Source organism: Lycorma delicatula, chromosome 3 (genome assembly GCF_047948215.1).
Source record: "Lycorma delicatula isolate Av1 chromosome 3, ASM4794821v1, whole genome shotgun sequence".
Classification (NCBI taxonomy): Eukaryota; Metazoa; Arthropoda; class Insecta; order Hemiptera; family Fulgoridae; genus Lycorma; species Lycorma delicatula.
The window spans coordinates 73,739,381-73,767,288 of NC_134457.1; the positions used below are offsets into that span (position 1 = coordinate 73,739,381).

Genomic DNA, 27,908 nt, shown 5'->3' on the forward strand with positions numbered 1-27,908 from the left:
CTATGCTTTCATGTCAAATATGAAGCAAAAAAAAACATACGATTTGACCATGGGAGTTCATTTTAGTATTTCATAACATTCTAACCTCAGATTCCAACAAATATATTCCACTGTGCACACATACACATACAAAGCTTATCAATCTAGGTTTAGAATTATATAGAACTACATATAATTTAAATGAAGCATAAAAACAAATTAATACTAAAATTAAATTCTTCTAACAAAGAATTTAATACTGTTAAATATTAAATATACATAGTGTCTAATGTCCAATGCTAATAATATTAAATCTGAATTAAAATCTGCCTGGAATTTAAAAAATTTATTTTGAAGTATATCTTACAAAATTAAATAGATTTTTCTTCATCCTGTAATAATTTTTAACTGGCTCTTAAATTAAAATTCAACTAATAAAAGAAATAATACAAAATATATAACTACAAATAATAAATAATAATGAAAATAAATTTGTCTTCATCAACATATGTAGAACACATTCGTGTAAAGATTTTCTGAAAAAGTGAAAGATGAAATCATTTAATTAAATTATTTTTAATTAAATTTTAATTTTATTTTTTTTAATTAAATGATTTTTAATTAATTAATTTCATTTAATTAAATGAAATCATTTAATTAGTTACATGACTTTGAAGATCTCACTTTTTATCAACCTTACACTGAAAGTAAAGATAATGCACAAACTTTAAAGGTACATATTAAAGGCTACCTTTAAAGAGACATATTATTAATTTCTTTCATTATAAAATTTTAATTTAAAAAAAAAACAGTCTAAAATATTAAAAATTAAACCTTTTTATATCCTTCATAAATTTTATTTTATTACAAACATCATATAAAGAAATCTACAGAATTTTTTAATTAGGCCTACGCTAAATTTTTATTCAAAATGTAAGATAAAAAGTAACGTTAACAACATAGCATGCTGAAGAGTATGAAATATCTTAATCAAATGCTTTAAAACATGAAAACAAGAAATAATATTAGAGTAAAAAAAAGATGAAGAAAACACCAGAATGCCTAATTCATTCAATCATGACCATTGTTGGAAGTAAATTGATAGTCAATCTTTTGCTTAGTTTACTTGCCATTTTAATTATATTGCATAATGAAATTATTATGAAACTATTTATTTGTATGTGACACACACATCCATTAATATAATTAATTCATTCACAAAAAAATATTGTAAGTAAATAAAATCAAATACCTTGGTATGATCAATAAGAATTTGCAGATATGCATCTGCTTCAGCTAATTTTTTATCAAAATCTTGTATCGTTGGAGCAGGTTTCACAGTATCTAATCTCAACTGAAAAAAAAAAATCTAATGAAAAAACAACACATATCAATGAGTATAAATATACTAACTGCATAACAGAATATCAATAATTTTAGAACATAAATAAAATCATTTATTAATAATAATATCACATGAAAAAAGTAATGAAATAAAATTTTTTTAAATAAATAAAGAAATATGTTAGGTTTTGAATACTAAATTTTAAACAAAAATCCATAAGCAAGGTCAACAGTGGGAGAAGTTAAGACTCCTTTTCTTTAAATTTACTTATTTTAAATAAATTAGCACATTAATATGGATAGTTTCAGAAAGAAATGAAAAAAATTAAACTAACATATTTACAACAAAAATGAAGATTATTTGTTATGTAACCACACACAAAATTTATGTAAATTATACATAAAAATTAACAGCTGATGTAAAACAAAGCTCCAAACCCAGGTCATCAAAGTTTTATGTAAAAACATCACACTAATATATAAAGAGAAGAAAGACTCATAAGAACTGGTTATTAGACTGGTTAACTGGTTAGAGATGACCGGTTATTAGATGACTGCACCCTGAATTGTCCCTACTTAGATTGATAAGGGTCACTCTGAAAGTTCTCAGCCTGATAAAGAAACAGAAGAGTTTTCAGAAATTTTTTTGTTATTTTTCATCATATTTGCCTTGCAATCTGATACATTTAAATGTATCAATCTGCAACTTTTGAATATTCTCTGTGTAATGTGATTTGTCAAACTACAAAATAAGTGGTTACCTCAGCTTTAACCATATCATTTCAAGTGAATCTGCATCCAGCAAGCTTTCTTCAAGTCTGAGAAGAGGAAGTAATTGCTGAGAGCCAAATCCAGCGAATATAGCATTTTGAAACATAGGTGTGAAGTTTAACAACAACAATCTGAGACGTGTGTGCAGGTGCATTATTGTGGTGAAAGAGAACTTTTTTTTTGGCCAGATATGTACGTGGGAGTAATACTCCCACGTAATGGTTCTGCCTTTTTCCATGTAGTCTGAGCACCATATCAAGAGAATCCCAAAAAAACTATAGCCATAACTTTTCCTGCAGATAGTATAGTTTCATTTTCTTTGACGCTCTTTTAATTGCTCCCATCTACCGTTTGGTTTCTGGAATGTAATGATGAATCTAAGTTTCATCTACTATTACAAAACATTGAAAGAGCTCAGAGGAATCACATTTAAATAAGTCTAACAATCTGCTAACAAACTTGGCATCGCTCGACCAGAAAGCTTCTTCATATCCAAAACATCATATAAAATATACTGGACACAATCTAACAAGAGGTTTGCACTGTCAGCAAGCTCACATACCTTCTGTCAGCAATCATTTAATACTGCATTGTGGATTATTGTGAAATTTTGTTGGTCATAGTGGTTTTTCGATGTCCCAAAATGGATGTACAACCAAAATCAATAGATGCACGACCAATTAAAATTCTGCAGACCACTTTTTTACCATCGAAAATGAAGGGATCTTTATATTTTATAAAATGAATCTTTATATTCAAATCTAACTTTTGCTGTGTGTCCATCAGGATGGTTATGCATTTTAAAATAAAGCATGATATAATAGCTCAAACTTCAATTTTATCACTTTTCAAAAAATGTCAAAACTTGTTTGATTTACTTGATTGCCTTAAACAAGCAACTAAACATGTGCATCTAAAACACACCATCACTAAAACACACCATCTAAAGGACCATACTTGACAAATATTACAGTCATTTGGTCAAACTTGAGCCATTTTTGTATCGGGCCAAAAACTTTCTGGGCAACCCTGGTATAGGTGATAAATAAGAATAGTCTTGAAAGTAAATGGGAAATAAATGTTTATTACTAGGGAAAGTCGAGAGGCTAAAAGGAACATTTCTACAATGACACAATTAGGCAACAGTCTTGTTATCAAAACGTTGCTTGGTACAGAATGAAGAATAAATAAAAATTTTAAATTTGAATATCATAGTAATAGCTCTAGTAACTACAGTATTATTAGAAATAAAACATAATCTAAATAACTAAAAATAAATAAATTTCCTTAATTATAAATTTTTCAAATTAGGTAAAAAAAAAATAAAAAATCAGAAGTTAAATAAATGATCATTTAGAAAAAACTGAGCAGAAAATTCTAGTTTTGAATCAGCATGGTCACCCACAAGATGCAGGAGACACATATTTGATATAGAACATAATAAATAGACAGAAATTTTAAACAGAAGTTATCAAACAAACAAAAATCTAAAAAATAATAAAGAACCTTTTAAGTTTTTTCTTTCTTTTCATAGAAGAAAACTATATTTACAATTAACAAAAAAAACTGAATTTTTTTGTATAACATAAATTTTTTTTCAGTACATACAAACATTATTGATAAAAAATCTTTATATAAGTAACTCTGATGACAAGGACATATTAGTCAATAAAGGTATTAAATAGAATATGTACTTACTAAAACTAACAGAGATTATTACTTAAAATACAATAAAACATTACAATAAAACAAATAACAAAAACTAAATAAATAATAACAAATAAAAATGTAAAAAGTACAAAATACTAGACAACTACTATGTGAAAATTGACAAAATGGAATAACAGTAAAATTGACATTTACAAAACATTATTAATTAAACAGAAGAAATTCTGTAAGGATAATAATTCATATGGTTCTTAAATCTAAAAATTCCTAGAACATAAATAACTTAAATATCCTCCAAAAAAATGTAACACCACATTTACAGTACTGCAAATGGAATAATCTATTAACATCAGAAAATCTACAGTAAAACTGGGAATATCAAAAGAAATTTTACATACACTGGTTTGTAGAAAAGAAAAACTAAAGTTGAGATAGGTACAATAATTTTTATTATTTTGTGTTAAACAAAATGTGATTTTGATTACAAAAATAATTATTGTATAATTAATGAAATCGTTTTTTTTATGTAACATAATGAATGACATTAATAAATAAAGGGTTTTAGGTTTTTATTATATGGACCGATCCGAGCCATAATACTAACCAGCAATGTGGTTGTAAATTATGAGGCTGTACTTTTCAGAACACAATGATAATACAGTAAACTCTTAATTAGAAGACAATTGGGATCAACAAGTGTCTGTTAAGCAAAAAATGAAACTGATATACCTTTAGTTAGTATTTTAATTCTTTATTTAATATTAAATAAAAGATACTACCGTGTATAAATATCAAAAACCTACATACTATATTTCAAAAAAACTTAAAAATATTTCACGAAGAACAATAAGAGGATGCTACATAAGCTAGTACACATTCTAATGCCTTCAATATCTTATCTTATGAAATCACATCATCAATGATTCTTCCTCCATAATTACAGTACACAATTTATTCATATCAAAGAACATCAACACATACACAACAATAAAACAGACATTAAAAGGAATGTAACACATTAAACAGACAACAAACAACAATTCCACTTAAGGATAATATAAATCAAAATGAAAGAAAATAAAGCATATATATATATATATATATATATATATATATATATATATATATATGAGTATACATATTAATAATACAATAAAATTATGAAGAATTATCACTATAATTTGCTGAAGATTGTGTTGCGAGCCAAGTCATGATATAATATAAAGAACCGCTACACTTATCAGGGTCGATTCAGTGAAATAATCACAATTCACTAAGTCATTTCCGAGAGAGGTTAGTTAAGAAAAAGTTGCTAAAAAGGGATTCTACAATATTTAAATAAAAGTAGGGTGTAATAAAACAATCCTAAAGTTCCACTCTCCTCTCACTCAGAAAATTGCCAATCACAATTTAATGCTAAATTATTTTTTAAGAATCAAATTAGTTTTAAATTTTAAAAAAACCATACATTGTCTAGAAAATGATTTTCCTTAATTGCTTAAATATCAGTTATACAATAAAATAATAAATTTAAAATAATTTCTCAACTTTGTAAATAAATTAAATCTATGTTGGATCATATGTCCTACCTTATACATGTATTCACTGTATAAATCTAAGCAGTAAATAAATAGACAATAATTTGTAATATAAAACTTCTTTGTTGGAGTATACAAGTAACTAGCTGATATTCACAGAAACAAATAAACTTTATAATATACAGATTTATTATCATTTAGCTGATTCTCTAGTGAATGTATTTATTTTTTAGTTGCTTTTTTCTCTTTTATTCTGTTTATCTTCCAGAACCATACCACCATAAGGTATTACTTCAGAGGATGAATGAAATGATACATATGAATGTAAATGAAGTGTAGTCTCAGGTTGACCATTCCTGAGACGTGTGGTTAATTGAAACCAACCACCAAAGAACACCAGTATCAACAATCTAGTATTCAAATCCTTATAAAAGTAACTGCCTTTACTAGGATTTGAACTTTAAAACTCTTCACTTCAAAATCAGCTGATTTGCAATGAGAAGTTCACCACTAGACCAATCCGGTGGGTTGTTCCTCAGTTGCTGGTTTTACTGAAATGTCATCCGTTCTTCTCTTTAAAAAAGTACTATAAACAATACTTTCAGTAAGTTGTATATAAAAATAAATCAATCCATTTTTTCTGATCCTTAAACAAAATATTTCCTAAAAAAATGGCAGTTTAAATTAGCGATTCTCAACCTTTTTAGGTCCACAACCCCCGAAAAGTAAAAAAATACATAATGAATATTTCGTGACCCACAACCTCAACCCAATGAAACCTAGTTGAAAACTATTTAGCTACATTGATAGCGATGGGTATGAGCATGCTTGTATAAAATAAACAAACATGAGCAATTTACATTTTCCAACTTGATGGGTACATCCTCTTTGTAATTTGGTCTGTTTGCATAATATTCACTGTGAGAGCATAATGTTCAAACATGCATATGATACAACTGAACATGTCGTGCTCTCAGCAGTATAAGAAGCAAATAGGATTGCAAAACATCAGTTTAGTTTCGAATGTGAAGCATGCTTCTGGTGCATTTATTTAAGTTTTTAAAAGCATAGTTTGATTGAAAATAATAATAAGTGAGGTTTCAGTTTTTTAGTGTGCAGTTAAAAAGTGTAACAGCTGTTTTTTTTTCAATTAGATCTTATGCAAAATGGATAAATTTGTTAAAACATGAAGTGAGCCATCTACATTCAGTGAATTGATTAGTAAAAAGACAAGATATTTTACAATGACAGTTATTTAAGTTATGGTTTCACCTCATTGGATAGAAAGCCAAAGTGTGTTGTTTTCTACAGAGTCCTTTCCAATGAAAGCATGAAGCCATAAAAACTAATTTAACATTTGGAAACTAAACATCTGGATCATAAAAGTAAACTATTGCCTGTGGCAATTATTAAGGTCAGTGTTTTAATAGGCGTGGAAGAACAAAAAGATTTCGCTTTCAAATGATGCAGTATCATGGCAAATAGATGATATGGCTGCTGATGTTTGCAATCAAATAATTCAGCAAGTGACTTCAAATGAATTTTTTAGTACTAAATTTGATGAATCAATAAGTGTGGCAAACATTTCTCAGTTCTTATGTTTTGTGAGATATGAATGCAATAGGGACAGACCAATCAAAGAAAATATGTTGTTTTGCAAATCAATACCTGGGCATACAATATGACAATGTATTTTTGATGGTTTTTTATGAAGCTACTAAAAATTATAACATACATTTGACAAAATGTATTGCTGCAGTATGTAGTGATAAAGCAAAGGTAATAACAAGAAAGAACAGTGGATTTCTAAAAAAATTAAAAGATCGTCTTATGTCAAGGGTGGAATGGACACGGAAATGCTCTAGCCACAAGAAATTTGCAAAAAAATCTCAAATAAATTCTTTGTAAAGCTGTAAAAATGGTTGATTTTATAAAGTCAACCATTAAAGAATAGACTGTTTTATAAACTATGCAATGAAATGAATGAAAAGAAAAAAATTTCTTCTTTTCTATGTAGAAGTCAGATGGTTATCAGTTATTGAAGGGGAAATTGTTAACCTGGTTACTGGAATTGCAAGATGAACTAATAATATTTTTTCAAGATAAAAAACACCATTCTCAATGTTTTTACATAATGAGTATACGTTACTGCTGGCTTACTCAGCTAACAATGTATTTTCGTATTTAAATGACTTGAATGTGAATTTACAAGGACATAATAAAAACACTTTAATGATAAAGTTCATGTTTTCAATAAGAACTGCGATATCTGGATTACTCACCTTCAAAGCAAAGATTGGGATATGTTTTCACTCACTTCTGATTATACAGAGAAAAATTTGAATGAAGAGACACTACTATTCACCGCAGTTTGGATAGCATGAAGATGCATTTGCATGAGCTACAAATTCAGTGGACAAAGTATTTACAGAAGATAAAAATTATTTCTCAAAGAGATTGGTACTGATCCATTTAATGAAAGCATTGCTGTAGCTGCTAAGTTACCAGTTAAGATTCACGACTAGCTCATCAAAATGTCTCCCAACAAAACATTACAACTACAATTTACATCTGAAGATTTAAATATGTTTTGGCTTGCTCATCGAGATGAATATAGAAATTTAGCAATAGAAGCATTGAAAAAACTAATCCCTTTCACCACATCTTACCTCTATGAAAAGGGTTTCATCTATGAATGTCCTAAAAACTAAATATAGGAATCATCTTTTGTCACTTGAAAACAACTTGCTTTTGTACGTTTCAAACATATATCAACATATGGAGAAAATTTTTAATGAAAAACAAACCCAACTATCTCATTAATCTATTTTACTTACATGTGTACTTATAAATCATAATGTGTACTTAATAAGTAAAAGGATAATAATAATCTTTTTATCTCATAAAATGATCTCATTATTGATTACATGTAAATTAATAGGCTAATTTTGCTACCCCCTTTCATTTCACCACAATCACTGTACAAGTCACGACCCCAAGTTGAGAAACGCTGGTTTAGATCAACTCTTTGTTTATAAGAGTTATATGGATTATAAGCATATCTTTATTCATCATATGGATTATAAATATCACATAAAAAGAAATCTGGGTGTATATTTGTTCTGTTACATAATAAAACTCAATTCTCAAGATGCTATATTCTTCTGCACCAAAAAAGTGAACAATAGTGTTGGTAATGATTTAATTTTTAATATGTTTTAAACAATTTTCAATAGAGGCACCTTTCATCATAATTTTCTGAAAAAGGATTTACTGATTCTTAACATATAATATGACATGACTACCAAAAATAAACACTACTTACCTTTCAGATAATATTGTCTGAATCTTCATGACTGTAATTTTCATGAAGATTACAACTTATTTATTAATTTAAACAGTTACAGCTTGATACAAACTATTATGATAGGTTACTATGATAGATGATTCTGAAATTTGTTGTATGTGAAAAATGTCATACCTGACCAGGACTCGAACCTGGAACCTCCAAAAAGGCAGAATAAAAGGCAGAAATGCTACCACCCTGCCACTAAGTTGACAGTTCATGCTAGTGAGCATATTATCATTTAGAAGTATCAGAAACTTAATAATACAGGTATCCACATAAGAATTTGTGGACTTATTATCTAACTACAAAAGCTAAAATTAAAATAACCAATATAGTACAAAAACACAAACTACAGATCAAATACTGAACTGGCACAACTAAGCAACTGTATATCTTAGAAAATAACTACAGTAAAATATCCAGAAAAAAGTAACTTTACACTACGATATGAAACTTCTTAACACTTCACATAGTCAACTCCAAATTATCTGAGCATAGTTCATCAAACTAAAAAGAATGTCAACTCAACAGAAAATAAGAAGTAAAAATTTGTTAATTTTTTTTACTTCACTTCTGTTAAAGTGTTAATCTCAATGAATAATATCCTAGAAATTGAAGGGTGCGAAGCAAAGACAAAATAACAATGGCCTAAACCATAATAATTAAACTGCTCTCCATAAATCATAAAATTAAATAAGACCGGGTGCTGTTCATGCTATTAGTTATGTCTAATAATCATAGCAATCGATGCTAGTAAAGAAAATTTATTTTGGAATTTAAACTTATATTGCTTTTACAAGTAATAGTTAAAAAATAATGGATGATTTTTTTTTAAAGAAAAAAATATGAACTACCCTATTACTACAGATAATTGGGAATTGACTGAAATTTAAAACAAAAGAAAAATGTCAACCACTTTGGATATGCCCAGTAAAAATAAACAAATCAAGTAGAACTAGGTCAGGATAAAAATTCAATATTTTCAACAGCATCAAAAGAAAGAAATTTAGATTAATTAAAAACAGAGAACCTTTTTAATAAAAACGCAAAGCAAAAATACTCTTTACAAAAACTGCCTAAATCTGAGTCTTCCATATATATTATTACTACATAACTACTGTACTGCAAACCTATATTCAACACTTCTGCTAAGCTCAAGATAAACACAAACTGCTTTAAGTTTTTTTCTTATTCAGCAATTAGAAAACAAAATTTCATACATATAACAAAACGTAGCAAAAATATTCTCAAAAAATGTAGTAATATTTATTAAAATGAAAAGTTACTCTGCTTTGCAAATATACTTCATTAGAACATGAATATTGATCTCACCAATCTCTTATCTGATTTGGGTTTTTTCTTCACGAATGAACCATCACGGCTCATTCTAGAGGAAGATCGGAATGGTGAAAAGCGATGGAATCCCTAAATAAAAATTCATCAATAGTAGTATCAAAAAACGGTAAATTAATTTTTCTATTCTCCGTATAGTTCAATAATATAACTTTTCATTTTATAGAAACACATAACTTTATGAAATCAGCATAAGATAAAAAACAGACTTTAGGATTAAAATCTCTTTTTAAAATAAAACAATACAGACTTTAATTTTGACACTGAGTTACTTTGTTAATGTTTCTTACTACATAATTATTAGCTGATAAATATTGATTTAACAGAAAAAAAATAAACTTAAGTCTAGACTTGATCATTTTCTTAAATAATCAGTATATACTAGTTATTACTGTAAAAAACAAAACACTATAAAAGTAAAAAAAATTACAATTATAAAAGAATAACAACACTACAAAACTGTATTTCTATTTAAATTTAAAAAAAACCGCTGATTAAAAACAACCACATCATTTTAGAAATTTACAGAAAAAAGCAGACAGTTAGCTTAAAAAAGAGCAATCTGAGTTAGGAGTTTGAACGGTTTAGAACATTTTAAGTGAACATTGTACTTTTGACCAGGGTTGACTAAAACAATACTACATAAGATTTAGTTAGTCTAAACCATTCAAACTGTAATGCAAATAAACGTTTTTTAAGTTAACTGTTTGTTTTTGACTAGAATTATTTAAAATGACACTAGATGGTTTTTTATAAGAGATCATTTTTACTTTACTGTCAGAAAATAGATTTTTGTAAAGTTTTGTTAATTATTATCCGTTTGGTTATATTAATAGTTTATATTGCTACTCTTTTATTTATGTCAAGTATTTGGTTTCTTTAATACTAATTAATAGGAATCTACTGATGATAAATTTATTTTTTTTGAATGGTTTTTGAGTGGTTTGTATTTTCAAATTTATTTGAATAAGCATTACCTTTTTTGTAATTCAGTAAACAAATTTCCATATGAAATTCAACAATAATAAATAATAATTGATTGTGCTCAATTTTTATCAATAAAAATACAAGGCATGTAACTGAATAATAGCAGTAAAATAAACATAAAAGCTATAATTCAAATTAAAGCAGTAGAATCTTTTCATAAGTCATGTTATATGCAAATTTTATGCTAGGTAGTAGGGAAAATTCTAGCCTAATGACAGAAGGAATGGAGGGGGGTTAGACAATATAATGCCACAGATGAGAACTTCTTTTTATCATCATGTACATATTTTTTCCCTAAGAATAATATATTAATCATAATATAGGACTGCCTGACTGATTCATATGGCATTTCAAAAATGCCAGGATATTTTGTGGAGCTTTGTTGATTCATAGCTGTAGGTAGTCGCGTACCTTGTTTCTGTTGCTGTAACACATCTCTGCATCACCAGGACAGGAGTTAATTAAGAAGATCCAATATGTTAAAATACAATTCATCCAGCTTCAAATTATCAGTATTTTGTTCAAGAAAGCAGGCACTGATCCTTTGTACCACCCTGACACACAATATTATGTAAACTTTCATTTAACCAGATGTACATCAGCCACTTGATGTACATTTTAGTACACTTTTAAAGCATTACGAGAGTGTATTTTGTACTGATTTAACAGTCAGATCAATTAATAGAAATATGTGCATGCAGCCATAAAGGTCAACTACTAGCTTAACTCTAGGTTACAACTACCACAAAATCAAAATCACCAGTTTAAGTAATAAGTAGTACACATTAGTTATTGTCATTTTTCATTTGAATACTGCAGATTGTAAAGCTTTCAGTGTTAGTTTTTGAAAATGGTACTCTGCTAAAACTGGTATAATTTTATTTTTGTAATAATTATTATAATCTTACATATTCTGTGATTTTTAACATTTTAAGAATATTCCAATTTTGTTTATTCATTCTCTTAGTATTAATCTGCCACTAGTACTATTCAACTACTTTTTCTTTTTCATTGAGCTGTTAATTGCATTGTACAATGTTTGTAAATAATTATGTCTGTTAAATGATTGAGAAACTTCAGCATTACATTGTGCTAAGATGCCATAACAAAAAAGGAAGTAGATGAATGATGTGAGGTAAAAGTTATTTCTGAAATGAAATAGCCATTCTCAATATAACAAGCATCCTATACCACGCTTACTAAGAAAGGTCAAGAGTAAAATGTGACTTTGCACTGCATTCTTCACAGTGAAGCAAACATTATAATAAATCATAATACTAAGACTATTGAAATGTAAGCAACAGCTTACTTTGTTCGCAACATAAATGGTGATAACTGATGAACAAATATTCTGTTAAGGGAAAACAATTTTGAGATTTTTTCAGATTCCAGTTGATTATAGGACAGGAATTTCAACATGTTGAAAATGGAAAAAAATAGGAAAAACATCAAATAGCACAAAGCATCTGTGCTAAAATGTTTTTTAAAGATGGTACATCACTGTGATATTTACATACATTCATGTATATTTTCCCAAATAAATTCCAAATCTAATACTTGCACATAAATGTTTACAATTTTTTAATCTAAGAGAAACATATAAAAAAATCAGCTGTATGGAAATTCTGCTGCAGGCGAGTAATATGGTTCACAACACAACAGCACTACCCTTTGAGTGAATGAAGATGCACCAGAAATTTATACATAACTAAAGTTCTGAAACATTCAAAAATGTGTTTCTTTTTTAAACACATTTAAAACTCAAATTTAAGTATTTGAGTTTTTAATGTATGTACAATACTGATTAAATTAATTGGAACACTATGAGAATTTTGCTATATTTTTGTAATAGAAAGTTGGAAATACTGCAACTGTTCTTACCAGAAGTTTTTGTTACACTTAACTTCTCCAACAGTTAGTGCACATGTGAGTTTAGTGCTTCATATATTGTTTGCTGTGTTTTGTCAAACATACTGTATCACACTGTAATAGTTTTTAAGCACTGTTATTCATTTACCAAACAAGATGGACTACAGCACATAAACTTACCATATCTCGAAAACATACCAAAATTATTACTTTAATCCTAGAACAAGAGTTGGGTCAAGAGCTGCCATAGGCTGGGTCTCTGAGACCCAGAAACTTTCATTTTGAAGTATTTTTCTATTAATAATTATTGTTTTGAATTGAGCACTCATGTACCTCCTGAAAACACTTCCAAGAGGACGCTAATGTTGCAATCTAGCAACTTATCGCATCAAGTCTGTGAATAACAACTCAGTAAATGACACGTGGGCCGGACAGACCCACTCCAATTGTTCTTGTCAGTAATTTTAGTCTGTGTCAAATATAGTGTTTTAGTGTTGTATGTGTAATTTTAACCAGTTGTGTAACGTACTGTGATTAGTATAAAATCTATTGATGTTTTGATAAACTTTGAAAATAAAATGGCAGGTAAATGAGTTTCTAATAGTGAAATTGACAGAATTTTATATGACGATTCAAGTGAAGATGATGATTCTGATGTCGATCTAGACTTCAAACTATTTAGTAACCACGATAGCAATAGTGAGTATGAACTTAGTGATGGAGACAAAACCTGTAGAACCGGAAATGCCTTCCATTTCTAGTGTTCCCACACATACGGCCAATGCTGCTGATGCAGATTTAGATACAATCCAATCACGATTCTATTTGGGTAGAGGTAAAAAACTAAACGGAGGAAAGAAGTATTCCTGAAAAATGTCTGATTTAGGCAGCACAACATAGTCTCCACACACTTACCTGGAAGTATAAGATATGCAATTAATGTACACACACCACTAGAATAGTGGGAATTGTTTTTCAATGAACTCTTGATTGATTTAGTAGTTGAATCAATGAATATTTTTATTGACTCCATAAAACAAAATTACCAGTGATCCAAATATGGCTACACCAACAAACATGATCAAAATAAAGGCCTTTTGTATGCAAATTTAATTAATTTGGCCATTTTACAAAACTGGAGTTCTGCATAAAAGTAAAATGAATATTGAAGAGTTTTGGAATACTGTTGGGACCGGGGTAGAAATGTTTTGACCAACTACTACTTCTCTGAAGAGATTTGATTTTTGACCTATTGTGTCAGATTTGACAACATAAATGCCAAAGAGAAAAGAAAAGCTGCAGAAAATGTTGCTGCTTTAAGGCACCTTCTTGATATCATTATCTCAAGTTGTAATATATATTTCGCTTCAGATAATGAAACTTTAAATGAAATGCTGGTCCCTTACAGAGGACAATGCAGATTTAGGATGTACATCCCAAATAAGCCTGCGAAATATTGGTTATAGGTTCACGTTTAATTTGTTCAAAGATCTATTATGTAAAGCATTTGGAAGCCTATGAGGTATTCAGCCACATGGGTCCTTCAAAGTTTGTAATAAAACCAATTATGTTGTTTTTAAAACCTATAAAAGGCTCCAGATGAAATCTAAAAATTGATAGCTGGTTTAACTCCTACAATGTTACTAAGATGTTGAAAAATGACAACAATATCTTCATTGTGGGGACGTTAAAAAAAATAATAAACCACAAACTCTGCCAGAATGTTTTGCAAAAAAACACAAAAGAACAATATTCTAGCATGACTGCTTTTGAAGAAGCCGTCACATTAGTTTCATATGTATCTAAACATATGTGTGTTACTTTTCTCTTCAATGCATGATAATGAAATTTATCCTGAAAGTAGAGATATGAAAAAGCCACACATAATAATGTACTATAACAAAACTAAAGGTGGCGTTGACATTGTTGATTGTATATGTGGTGATTATATAGGCATGGGGAATGAAATGATGATATTTATGCCCCTTTTTTTTGCAAAAATGCAAAAAAAAAGACAAAAAGCACTTAATGGTTATGTGCTCAAAACCTTGGGAAAGTCTCTTATAAAGCCCTGCATGACACTGCACAACACAAAATAAATCTCACATGTGAAATTCAGTGTCTTGCTTCAAGCCTTTCTGGTGAAGAAGAAAGAAGAGCTAATCCGCAAAAAGGGAAAAGAGAGAGAGAGATGTTACAAATGTAAAGACAAAAAAAGTATTTCTGTAAAAGTGCAAGGTGTGATTGTGTCTGATGCTCACAGAAATGGTGTGCGAAGACTACTTTGAAAAGTAAAGAATTTACTAAGTATCTTGTTTATTTATAATGCATTTCTCTTCTAATCTATGTCAAATTAAACCTTACATTGTTACCTTTGTATATGCACTTAAAATAAATTAAAATAGGAGTTTCATTTTTCAAAGGTTTTTTTTTAATTCCTTAGAAATAGTTAAAACATTTTCAAAACGAAATATTATCATATAAACCTTATTTCTCACTAGATATTAATGATTTTTCGTAATTAAAAATATTTAATATTAATAAACTGTGTTTTTTTCTTGGGTCCAGCAGACCTAGTCATTCTTTAATTTTTTTTTGCCCGGCCACCCTAGTATTAACTCAGCAAACAAACATGTCAGAGAGAATGATTGCTGAAGAATATAAGGTGGATCAGGGTAGATAAGGTAAAAAAGTTTTAAGTAGTTTAAAAATATTATTTCTTTTTCTCCCAAAAGAGAAGGAAAATGTGAGAACATCCACTTCTCAGACGACTATTGGTTATAAAAAATAAAATAAATCCTAGGTTATCTGCTGCATATTTAAATGGAGAAATGAGAAAAAATGGTTGTGATATCCATGCAAGTAAATGCAGGCTTAGGAAACTTGGTTGGAGCACACTAACCAATAAAAAGCAACTACTTCCTGTAATAATGTGCAACAAGAAACATCTACATTGAACTAAAACCTATAATGGGTATGCAGTAAACGATGGAAAAATGTTCACTGAACATTCTGAAGCCCAAGGATATAAAAGAAAGTTTACACAAATTCATATGAAGTTACATAACCTTCTCATATCCTGCAAACACCAAAACATCTTCTAAAGAAAATGTTTTGGATTGCATGACCCTTCATAGACCAGGATCATTGGTTACAGTAGAAAGATACTGAATTCCGATAAATAAATATCTTTACTCCGTAGAAGTGTGGTTCCAATCTCACAAAAACTGTTTTCAGCCAATGACAGATGAAAAAAAAGATTCTGTATTAAGAGGACTTTGTTGTTTTTCATTGTGTTTCAATTAATCTGAGCAGCACAGTACATTGATGGAGGAAAACAAACATAAGAACACTGTAATAAATTGGTGTAAACATAGGTGAGATGTTTACAAATACAAAAATAACAAAATTTTATTATTTTACACAATACAATTTTGTAACTTGCAAAAGTATTGTTTTCATTATTCATTATTTACCACACTAACAGGAATACTATAATACTATAATGACACATAGATTAGATTAATAATACTTTCACACTTTCTGTGGTTTCTGTTCCATTTATTATCATGGTTAATTGGAATTTACTATCTTCAACTCTAGAAGTCATATTCTTCTAAAATTTAATTCTATTTTTAGCATCAAATCAGTTGTCTCACCAATTGTACTATACTTAAAAGATCAATAAAAACACTTTTTTTTATTCACCATGAAGCATCATAGCACAGCCCAGGGGATTGTCCACTCTAATGGATCACTTCAGTGCCTGCCTCTAATTCATAGGGCAAGGTATCTAGGTCCAGCTATGTTGTTTCTAAACCTCACCCTAGGAGCCTGGACTTGGTCTTGACACCAATGCCTCCAATGTGAGTATCCCACAAAGGGGGCCCACACCGGGTCTGTCTTTTAACAGCTGCCTGCCTCGAATCAGGTCTCCGAAGGGAGCCCCAGCTGTGTCTTAACAGCTCGAGGGCAATGGAGTCCTCGTGTAGCCACAATGTACTGCTACATTGCCTGCCTGCACAATTTTTCCCATCTACCTGTTCCTCCAATATCAAAGTAACTATTCCAGACTTAAAATGTGCCCTATAAGTCAATCTCTTCTTTTAGCTATATTTTTCCAAATGCTTCTTTCTTCATCAATTTGCCGCAACAACTCTTCAATTGTTACTTCAACCACCCATCTGATTTTTAACATTCTTGTAATGTGAAAAGATAAATATCAATGCTGATCTCCACGGCGGAATGGTAGTATCTTAGCCTTTCATCTGGGGGTTCCAGGTTTGAATCCTAGTAAGGTATGGGTTTTTTCATGCCCTACAAAATTTAATTTCCACATTCCCATGTACAAGCTTCAAAGCTTCTGTGGTAAATTAATTCATCAAGCAGAAAAACCAATATTATTTTTTGATAATAGTTTTTAAAAATAATAATATTCACATAAGTTTTATCAGAAAAAAATATGTCTTCACGCATAGATATGCATTGCTTGACAATTTTTTAAAACTTTATAAAAAATTCAAACTTATATAATGTAATATGTACCTTAAATAAAAATCAAGACTTTAAAAGCCAGCTTTTAAAACTGGTCTTGCCATCCCGGCAAACCCAGACAAACGATGACTCCATAGCAGGTTGTTCATCACCCCCATGCTACCTTGCCATCCTTGCCTTTGTGGTGTAGTATCGTTGTTGTATATCCTGACACAGTCCTGAATTTGTCGACTCCAGATAGCATGTTTGGTACAATTGTGTCTACATCAAGGGGTCCAGTCAGTTGTTCACAGATGCCTCTTTTGATCATCCACTGTCGACACCTGAACGCAACATGTTCAGGGAAATCATAGTCTCCACAATATAAGCACTCAGAAGCGATAGCCCTCCCCCTCCCAAAAAGATATGATCTAAAGACCCTGTGCCCCCATTAAGAACTGGGTTAGCCAGAAATTGAGTTGACCAAATTTGCGGTCAATCCATGGTGCAACCTGTTTGATTAAGCGGTGGGTCCAACGCTCCGTTGATGATTGATCCCACCTCCTTTGCCACTGTCGTATCATGCCCGCCCACCAGTTACTTTGTTTCCTCCCCTAATGATGTCACACCGCATCACTACCAACTAGCAGGGAGGAGGGAACTCCAGTAATAACTAGGACACCCTCTGTTGAGACTGAAGAGTAGGCAGACACGATCCTGAGGGCTATTCTCCTTTGGACCCCTTCCAGGATGCATCTGTTCGAGTTCTTCTCAAGTGCACACTTTCTAGATTAACTACATATAACTGAACTGATCTGAAAATCATTATAACTATTTTTAATGATACCTTTGGGAAAGCAATTAGTCTACTCAAACAGTTAAACAAGATCACTTGGATTCAATCCCTATCAAAGGAATGTATTTTTAAAGCAAAGCAAGCCTAAATATTTTGGTTTCTAGCGTATTTTGAACTCAAACAGTTAAACAAGACCTCTTGGATTCAATCCCTAATAAAGAAATGGATTTTTAAAGCAAAACAAGCCTAAATATTTTCGTTTCTAGTCACTACAAAAAAAAAAGTTTCATTTCTTCATCTCTGAAATGCAGTATGAAATAAGAGTAGAAGGATTTAAAAAACTGAAAATTTTTTACCATTACATTGAGAATCACACTAAAGCAATGGATTTTATTTGAAAATACTTTTCTCAGCCAGACAGTTTTTTGTAATCATATAATAATTAAATTCTACTTGCAATTCCAAATTTTTTAATACATTACAATATAATTTATGGGAACTCCTTATATACTTTAGATAATTATTTTATTTTACTTTTTACATTTATAATGAAATGTAGTGAAAGTTACCACAATTATATCACAAAGTAATTCAAGTGTCAATTTTTTAAATGAGAAACCGAACTGTACGGCAACTACACTCCATTTAAAAAGTAGATGAACTTTTAAACAACCATGCAGACTAACAATAAAAAATATAGCAAAAATCTACATTTTGATCTCACTCATCCACTTATTTCATGCATATTAACATTATTTAATTAAAGCTTTTAACTTCCCCAGTAATACAAAAACATAATTCTTAAAAAAAAAACTCAAAAGTACAATATTAATAAAATTATGCTTAAGTTTATATAAACATAAAAACATATTTTTTCAGTACTATATACCATTTGTCAACCACATAATACTTCAACCAAATTATTACTTTAAAACTAATTAATTAACTTTGTTAAAAGTAAATAATATAAATGCATTTTGTCATGATTTCCTTCTAGAAATAACTGGAATTTCTTAACTAAGAGCATAATAATGATATTAAAAATTGTAATTGATTTAATTTTTGAAAATTGTAAGTAAAATAAATTTAAAGAATAAATTATTTAGTAATAATGTCACTACCAAATAAACACACATGACCTCTTTTACAGTAGATATGAAACTTCTCGTAGATTCATTAAAAATTGAATTCAATCTTCTATTTACTATTAACAGAAATGTAGAAAATCAATAACATATAATACCATTATACCAACAACAATCAACTAAATTCAGACCTATCGGCAACCAGACACAAAAAACAAATTACAAACAGAATAAAACATTTTGTTTTTAAGATACACTGAGCAGTGTAAACAGAACCTTCATAAAGAGTTGGAAAATAAATTTTAGTATAGTTAATTAAATTTATTGTATGTCTTGGAACACTGTTTTCGAGTAAGAGTCAGCAAAAAATCATTTACCTAGATTTCAGCTTTCCAAGTAAAACAATGTGCTATATTAAAATGCACACAACATAAATTATGGTGCAAAATTAGTGGTTTTATAAAATATTTCACTTGCAAGATTATTTAATGGGTCCCAGTAGTGTTATCATTAGTAATAATAAAAAAATCTTACAAAACAGATGTTTTAGATTATAAATGTTAAATACCAGCAAATAAATAAGGTACTGCATTTTTAGTTTTATTCTGAGAAAATTGTTGTAAATTAAGTCAAGAGAAAATAGGTAACATGTTTAAACAATCTAAATGTCATTTAAAATAAACTGAACCACACTGTTTAACAATAACTCCTTAATTTTTTTAAAGAGCAATACAACACAGTTAGTTCAGATAGTTATTCAGTTACATAAACTGTGTTAGTAAACAATTTAAATGTACCCAATTCACCTGATCAATTATTTTTTTTATATCAATGATATTACTGATTCTACAAATTTAGCAGTGGTTTGATGATAATGATTTTTCTTAGTTTTAGAACTTTTTAACGATCTTTTACAAGTATATTTATTAAACAAATTGCTGTTTTATGTTTTTTCTATGAAATTTCTGATGAAAAGCACATTCCTTCTCTTTTTAAGAGAAAAATCATTCATTCTGATTTTATGCAAACATTATTATCAAACTCTTATCAATTTTTTTTTTCTTTTAATCAAATAGAAACAAATTTAATCACATTTTTGTAACATTCTTCTAGCATGTTTACATTTTGAATTTATTATTTAATAAAATTGTCTTCACCCACACTTACAAAATATTTAATTTTGAAAGATATAAATGGATTTATAATAAAATTAAAATAAGATTATTATTACATAAGATGATTTTTAAACAGTAAAATTAAAATAAAAAAATATATATAATATATAAACATTACAATGAGCATCAACAATAAATCTTAGTTGTAAGAAAAAAGTACACAAATTTTTAGATGTGCGTATATAAAAAAATGCTTCATTATAAATCACTCACCGAATCTACATCTACCTTTTCCATACATATTCCCATTCATTAAGGAGAGTATTAATTAAAGTTCTTCATTTCTAAATTAATAAATTTCACAGTTAGAATAAAAGAAATCTAATGAATAGTAGTCATCAAAATACTGTGAAAAGGTCAACTGATTATAATATAATAGGTAAGTAATATTATTCAATGAGAGGTAGAGGGGGAAATGAGAATGGGTTCAATGATTGAAATAGGAAGGTAAGGTGGTGAGTAGTGAATGAAGCGGTGGTATGATGTAAAGGTGCCAGCAGTAACAACAATCACTATTCTCAAGGGCTGTCACAACTAATGCCAGATTAAACTGACAAGGGTGTGGCTTCTTGACACAACACTATTACCACCTACTTTCCAACAAAATTAACTTGCAGTACGATCGCATCTTTTTCCACTTAATTTCTCCTACACATGTATAGAAATCTGTATATACAACTCAATTCCCTTAATGAAGTAATTTCATAAAACATGAATAACACTTTTATTAAAAGCCAATAAAATCGTTTTTGCTGTTAAAGAATAGCTAGTGAATCTCTAGAAAAAACTTACAACCTAAAAGAAAAAAAATTAACAAAAAGTCAATAAATTAAACATACTATTCATAGTATTTCTTATATTAAATTTAAATGTCCATAATTTTGTCCTCCATTCTTTTATTACTATACATTCTTTCACTGGTGTTAAAATAAAGCACCAGTATAAGAAGTGTGCTCATTGGCTTCAGTACAAACAATTTAATTTTGAATTTCAAAGTAGTTTGAGATAAAATTTAAGCTCCTAATATGTTATTTCAGCCATAAAACTCACTTCAATATTGAATTTTAATAAAAATTATAGTAGGTCTAAAATCATACTGGACAATAGTAGGTCTGTAAAATTTAATATTTTCTTTTATAAGGGGTACCCAAAATTTATATTTTATATATAGTATGCAAGGTTTGAGGTAATGACACCTCTTAGCGCAGCAATGTAATGGGACTAACTACACATTTAGCAGTGGTAGAAGATCTGTACTGCTGTTGCTTATACAACAACTGCTTGAAATGTATACTGCATTTGACAAATCAATCAGCAATAAAGTACATGCAGTAATTACTCTGCACTGTCAGATATTATAAAAGAGTTTGAAATTATGAAATCCATCATCCATTTCATCAAACATGTCTTCAGAGGTTATGTTCTCTTTAACACAAGTAAAGCTGATGAGGGATGCAATGGTAAGGTACATTTTTGAAGTGGGTAACCAATGTCCATGATGAATGAGAAGTAGCTGACTGACAGTTATGAATGATTAACTGGTTAGAAGAATGACAATACTGTTTGAGATAAATCATTTTAGAACCTTTCCAATTTACTTTCTCAGATCTCTTACTCAATTCTTTGTGAAATAACAAAGTAACACTAAACTACCAGAGAATTCAAATTTTCTTCAAAGTAAAACAAGAAACAATCGACAGGTCGGCACTAACCTTTCTTGAATGTTACAAAGTTTAAAAGTGAAGCATTTTTAAAATTGTTATATAGTTTATATGATACTTGGGTTTTATTTAAACACAGAAATAAGAAATAAAAAAAAATCAATCAATCAATTGTGGCCAAACTTGCTCACCATACACTAAAAAGTGCTGGCAAACTTTTTCTGCGAAGAACAATTCCACACCTGTCTTATGGAACAAAAGAAGAGTCTTGTTGGTTGACTAGTATTTAATAATGACTAAGTATTTAAAAATACTCATAAAAAGTTACGGGTCTTTGAAAACAATCTTTTGGCACATTAAATTTTGTTCCATAACAATGCCTACATAAACTACTCAAACTTGGCTAAAACTAAAGTGGGAAGTGTATTATCAACTCCTCATCGCCAGATTTGATGCCTGACAATTATAATCACTTTATAACCATGGAAGAAATGGTTTGTATCCCAGTATTTAGATGATGAAAGTTACAAAACAATGTGGAAGGTTAGTTCAAATCACAGGTGAATTTTATGATCCTTCAAGGAAGGGAGGTTGGTTATATACAGGTAGAATTCGTATGTAATAAAAATGTTGCATTGTGTTTTTCTTTTATTATTAAAAATTAATGTAAGTTACTTTCCATACAATCTTCATATTAATTAATTCTCATATTTTATAAAAGCAATTTTGGTACATCATTACATATTATTGGGCCTTCTGAAATACTATATTTTAGCTACCTGAGAACAATATAAGAATTTCTATATAAACGCAAAGGTCAATAAATCAAATTAGTATCATTGAAAAATTTTACTGATTAACATAAAAAGAATTTCATTAATAGAAAATTATTCAGAGAAATGAAGTAACTCCTTAAATTACACAAAAATTCCATTTCACAATGTTAGTGTAAATCAGGTTTCACATAGTTGACATTGAAGAATGTCAATAAATCTAATCAAGCTTAATTATTTCTAATTATTAAACTAATTAATTATAATTTTAAAATTACACTTTCCACAATTTTAAAATAATCTATTTTCCAAAATTACATAACATGCTGTCGCATGTTAACAGCGCGATCAGGATATCGAGAGACTGACAATTGAAAATGTTTATATAATTGCAATTTATTAGGTAAAGAACATAAATAAAACAAGACAAATCAATAATAATGAAAATAGTAATAATAATAATAAGCAACAATAATAAACTCAAAACACTAATTAGAATAATGACAGTAATAAATAAACAAATAATGATCGTAGTAATCAACCACAACAACCAATAATAATAGTAATAACAATAATAATAAACAGTGATTACATACAAAACAAAATTTAAAGTAATCGTCAGAATTTATTCACAAGTAGATAAATAATGAAAACTAGAATTCAGTCCCATTGACAAAAGACATTAGCATGACCACTAGTCTTAACACTTTTAACCACAATAGTCTTGTATTAACAACAATAGTACAATAGATAAGACTAAGTATAAAGTTCTTTTACTGCAAATACCTTTGCTGTTCACAAATTAAACCACCCTAATGGTTTATGAATGAAATTTAGTACATTATCTCTTTCACTTATAGTCTAACAATAACTCACCGAACCATTTCTTGTTTTCATGTATTGTAATTACTTGTAATGTTACCATAATCGCGCTAAACTTAGTTCACTAGAAATTCTCTTCTTCACTGATATCCTCGCAGAATACTCTCGCTGACTAATGTAACATCTCACTAATTTTCAAAACTAATTTCAACTGGTCTTCCCTGGAATATTTATACTCCTACCTTCTTTACCTGCCAGACCAGACCCTAGTTGAGTGTGAGAATGATCAACCGAGCCCTTTCATTCCCATGCATTCCTAACCTTTGTTTATGTGTGTCAGTGGGCAGTATTACAAGACGATTGTTAAATGAACCTGTTACCTTTACTAAAAGGATTCCTTTCAGCCCCTTTCTGGATTCCTCCCATTATTATATTTTCTACTTTCTTCTTAATTGGTAGGAATTCATTACTCAGGTCCACTATACTGGTCTTGTTACAATACTTTTTTCAGTCAATAGTTTTTGAAAAACCAGTACCTTTCATACAAAAAAAGCCAAATAAATATTCTTTAATGTCTAATTTAAAATTTATAGTTGAACTGTTTATAGTTTTAAGTGTTTGAATTGAAATATCTTTCATACAGGTAGACATAAAATCTGTATTGCAATTCTTCAAAGAAACCTTACAAAACAACTGGACAATAATTTTTTTTCAAAGATAGATAGCATCCCAAAGAATATTAAACCACAGAAAATATTTGCAATATTATATTTTAATAAGCATCAACAGAGAGTGGCAAAGCAATTAACATTATTGGTGAGGTAAATTTAACATGCAAATTAAAACTTAGCATCACAATTCAACAAAAGCCATTTGTAATTATTGCAATGAAAAATGACCAGTAATTTCTAATGCAGAAGAAACATTTACCTATATACAAAAAAAGTCAAAATTTTACGACGAATAATATTTCAGTAATAACCAATAATCCTTAAAATAACAGAAATTTGTTATCATTTGATTAAAGATATTAGTGATTAAATATGAGAATTTTGAATCTAAATATTTTTTTTAAAGTTTCAAAATTATTTTTAACTCTTAATTCATAATATTTTCATTTCTATACTTTTTTTTAGAATATAAGATACATCATTTTGTTCCGGTATGAAAATAAAAGCAATGAATAAATATAGAAAAATTATGTTAAACATACAATTTCCATTTATTTATTTTAACATAAAAGAATTATATAAACAAAGAAAGTATAATTACTTTTTTCTTTTTTTTTAATATACAAAGTTGCTGAAAGGTGGTGATTGATCAATTATTTTCAAATAAATATTTAAATACGATACATCAAGTATTTGTGACTGAACAGTATTTAAAACAAATAAAAGTACATTACTTAATAAAAACAAGGATTATTAAAAAAGGTGTTAAATTGGCAGCAACATAATGCATTTTATATACTGGTTAGAATATAACAAATGGAATGTGAAAATAAATAATGTCCTATACCTATCATTCTTTCATAATAACACTCTATACTGACTAAAATTCTGTTTTATGCAACCTAATTAATGAAAAAATAACAATAAAAAGGTCCATTTGAATCCACATGATATCTTAAAAAACATATCACCTTTTTCAATAAAATATAAAATTTTACGTATAAAATACTGGGTTATCAAAAAAAGCTATCCATGATTTCATTATAAATACTTGTGATAATTTTCAACTTATCTGATTATTGTACTGAACAAATATTTAGTTTTTATTTTACTCATTGCAGTGATTTTAAATAAGCTATCAATGACACCATCTCTCATCCTACTAATAAAGTTAACAATGATGAAAATTTCTTAAAAGCATTATGTTAATTGATGAGGCAACTTTTCATACAAAAGTATGTGTCAACCATCACAGCTTTAAAGTTTAGATTTCACAGGTTTAGAATTTTTTCTCAACAACCAAATGAAATTGGTGAATATATTTATTACTCTCCCAAGATAAAAAAAAATTGTGTGAAATAATCTACAGTTAAATGGATATAGATGAAGTACACCTTTCACAAAATATTGCAATAAACCACTATAATTATAATGTTTAAAGTGGTTTTAAATATAGGTTTGCTGATCATTGCATGATGAGCTGACTGTTTCCTGGTCGAATAAGAAGCCTGAATCTGACTCCTACAGATTTTTTTTATGTTGCTTTATCAAAATCATTGTCTACATCTCCTAGCACTTGGGAGGGAGAGAGAAAAGTGAGTGAGGGAGAGGGGGATCATTGCTGCTGTAGCAGTTGTAATAACTGATATGATTAATTGCATCAGAATATAGATAGAGAATGTTTTAGATGTTTTCCAAGCAATAATGATTTTGGCAAGGACTCCTGTTAAAAATGAGTTAAATTCATAATAATTGGATATTAAAAACTGTGTTTATTATTCTATTATTACTATTTTAAGATCTTATTCTAATGATGAAAACCTGAATTACTAACAATTATATTAGCCATAATTTTAGTTTGTTACCAGTTACATAATTTTGTAAATAGCACAATTTAAGAAAAGTAAATTCTATATTTATTTTCTATCATTTTATTTTTTATTTCAAATAATTATTTACTGTATGAGGTGTACTTGTTTTTTAAGCCTCAGGTCAGGTAAGCTAATTAAAAATGTTTTACTACGTATATCTAAGAGTAATAATAATATGTAAATGATATTCACTTAAAGTTAGGATTTACCATGAACATAAGCTAAATAAAATTCATCCTTATATAATTTATCATTCCCCTGTTGAATTGAATCAGTGTATATAATGCATCATTTCATAAAAGAGGGGGATACATATCGTTTTACACTACCTGTACCAGTATTTCTTATAAATATGATTCGTATAAAGCACTTCGGTATGTCAGGCACTAAGTCACAGATACTTTCTCTTGGAATAATGTGTTCACTAAACAACTAATCCCTGTGATGAACAGAATGAAAACCTTATTTGTGGGGCTGAATATCACGTGCATATCAAGAAACCACTCTACTCCTCCTCATTATCCCTTGTAAGACAAGCATGGATTTCTTGTTATTCTTGAGGACGGTTATATAATTTTTCAACTGACCTGTGACTCTGTTTCTATGACTGTAACTCAACTACAACTGTTACAGTTACAGCTGTTAAAACAGCATATTAAAACAATAATAGAGGGTAATCTGAAATATTTCAGACATTCTAAGTAGGCTGACACTTGCTTTCCTTGCTACAGAAAATAAATTTAATGAATTCTTCACCTGGTATCCAATTCAAAATGTCTTACAATACAAGGATGCTCACAAGTCCGTAACAAACAAAGAATATAAATTCATAGAATATGCTTTCTTGGATACCAAGAGATAAATTATTCAGCTTTATTTATCAAGATAATTGATTAACACAGAATATCTGAAAGATTAAAACACTCATCTAGCAAAAAACTATTTCATGGAGTTCATTTACCATATAAATATATCAGAAACATGGACCTGTGTAAAGTATAATTTTTTGAAGAAATCATTAAATTCTACGCTATTATTTAGATGTGATATACAAATCAAGCATACATTTTTTTTTTATTCACTTAACTTCAGTTAAAAAAAAACATACACATAATAGACAATCCATTAACATACAAGTACCTTTTATTTAAAACAATACAACACCAATGATGTTTTTATAAATTTATCATTCTTATTAGATACATTTGTACTTGCACTAAAATACTATGAAAAACTACATAATTTGAACACAATGATAAAAGATCATTGTGATCAACTACTAATTAAAAAAATAATGAGATGTTTGCTTCTAATTCTAATGATAAAATGTCTGTTACATAGCTATTGTTTGGGATTCAAAAAAGCTACAATCTTAAGATGTGAACATCACACTAATAGACAGAATAGATAGCTTTTTCAACACACATAAGATCAGTTTTGACAGAACTGAAGAAGTATAACTTCTCAGAAGTAATGAACCACAAATTTACACACAAGCACATATTATTATCACATAAATATAAACGTATATAATGACACTTACTCTTAAAATTTGGTTTTACTTTCATAGAGTAAATATAAGAAATTAAAAGTAATAAAACAATCTCTATCTTAAGAATGTAAATTTTATTTTTTACTACTGAATCACATACTAGTAGTGTTTGTATGTGTACAGCATGCACCACACAAACGTGCAAATGAAAGTGTAATGGTGAATTGTAGC

General features: G+C 28.8%; 1 protein-coding gene across 6 annotated transcripts in view; it reads right to left on the reverse strand.

The window, feature by feature from the left end:
* Positions 1–27,908, reverse strand: part of LOC142321696 (oxysterol-binding protein-related protein 9) — a 365,914-nt gene that overhangs the window by 256,602 nt on the left and 81,404 nt on the right. For all 6 annotated transcript variants that reach the window (XM_075359985.1, XM_075359988.1, XM_075359986.1 and 3 more), the window contains one exon: positions 1,232–1,333. In XM_075359985.1, coding sequence (XP_075216100.1) covers positions 1,232–1,333 — 102 coding nt within the window. The remainder of the gene's footprint in view (positions 1–1,231; positions 1,334–27,908) is intronic.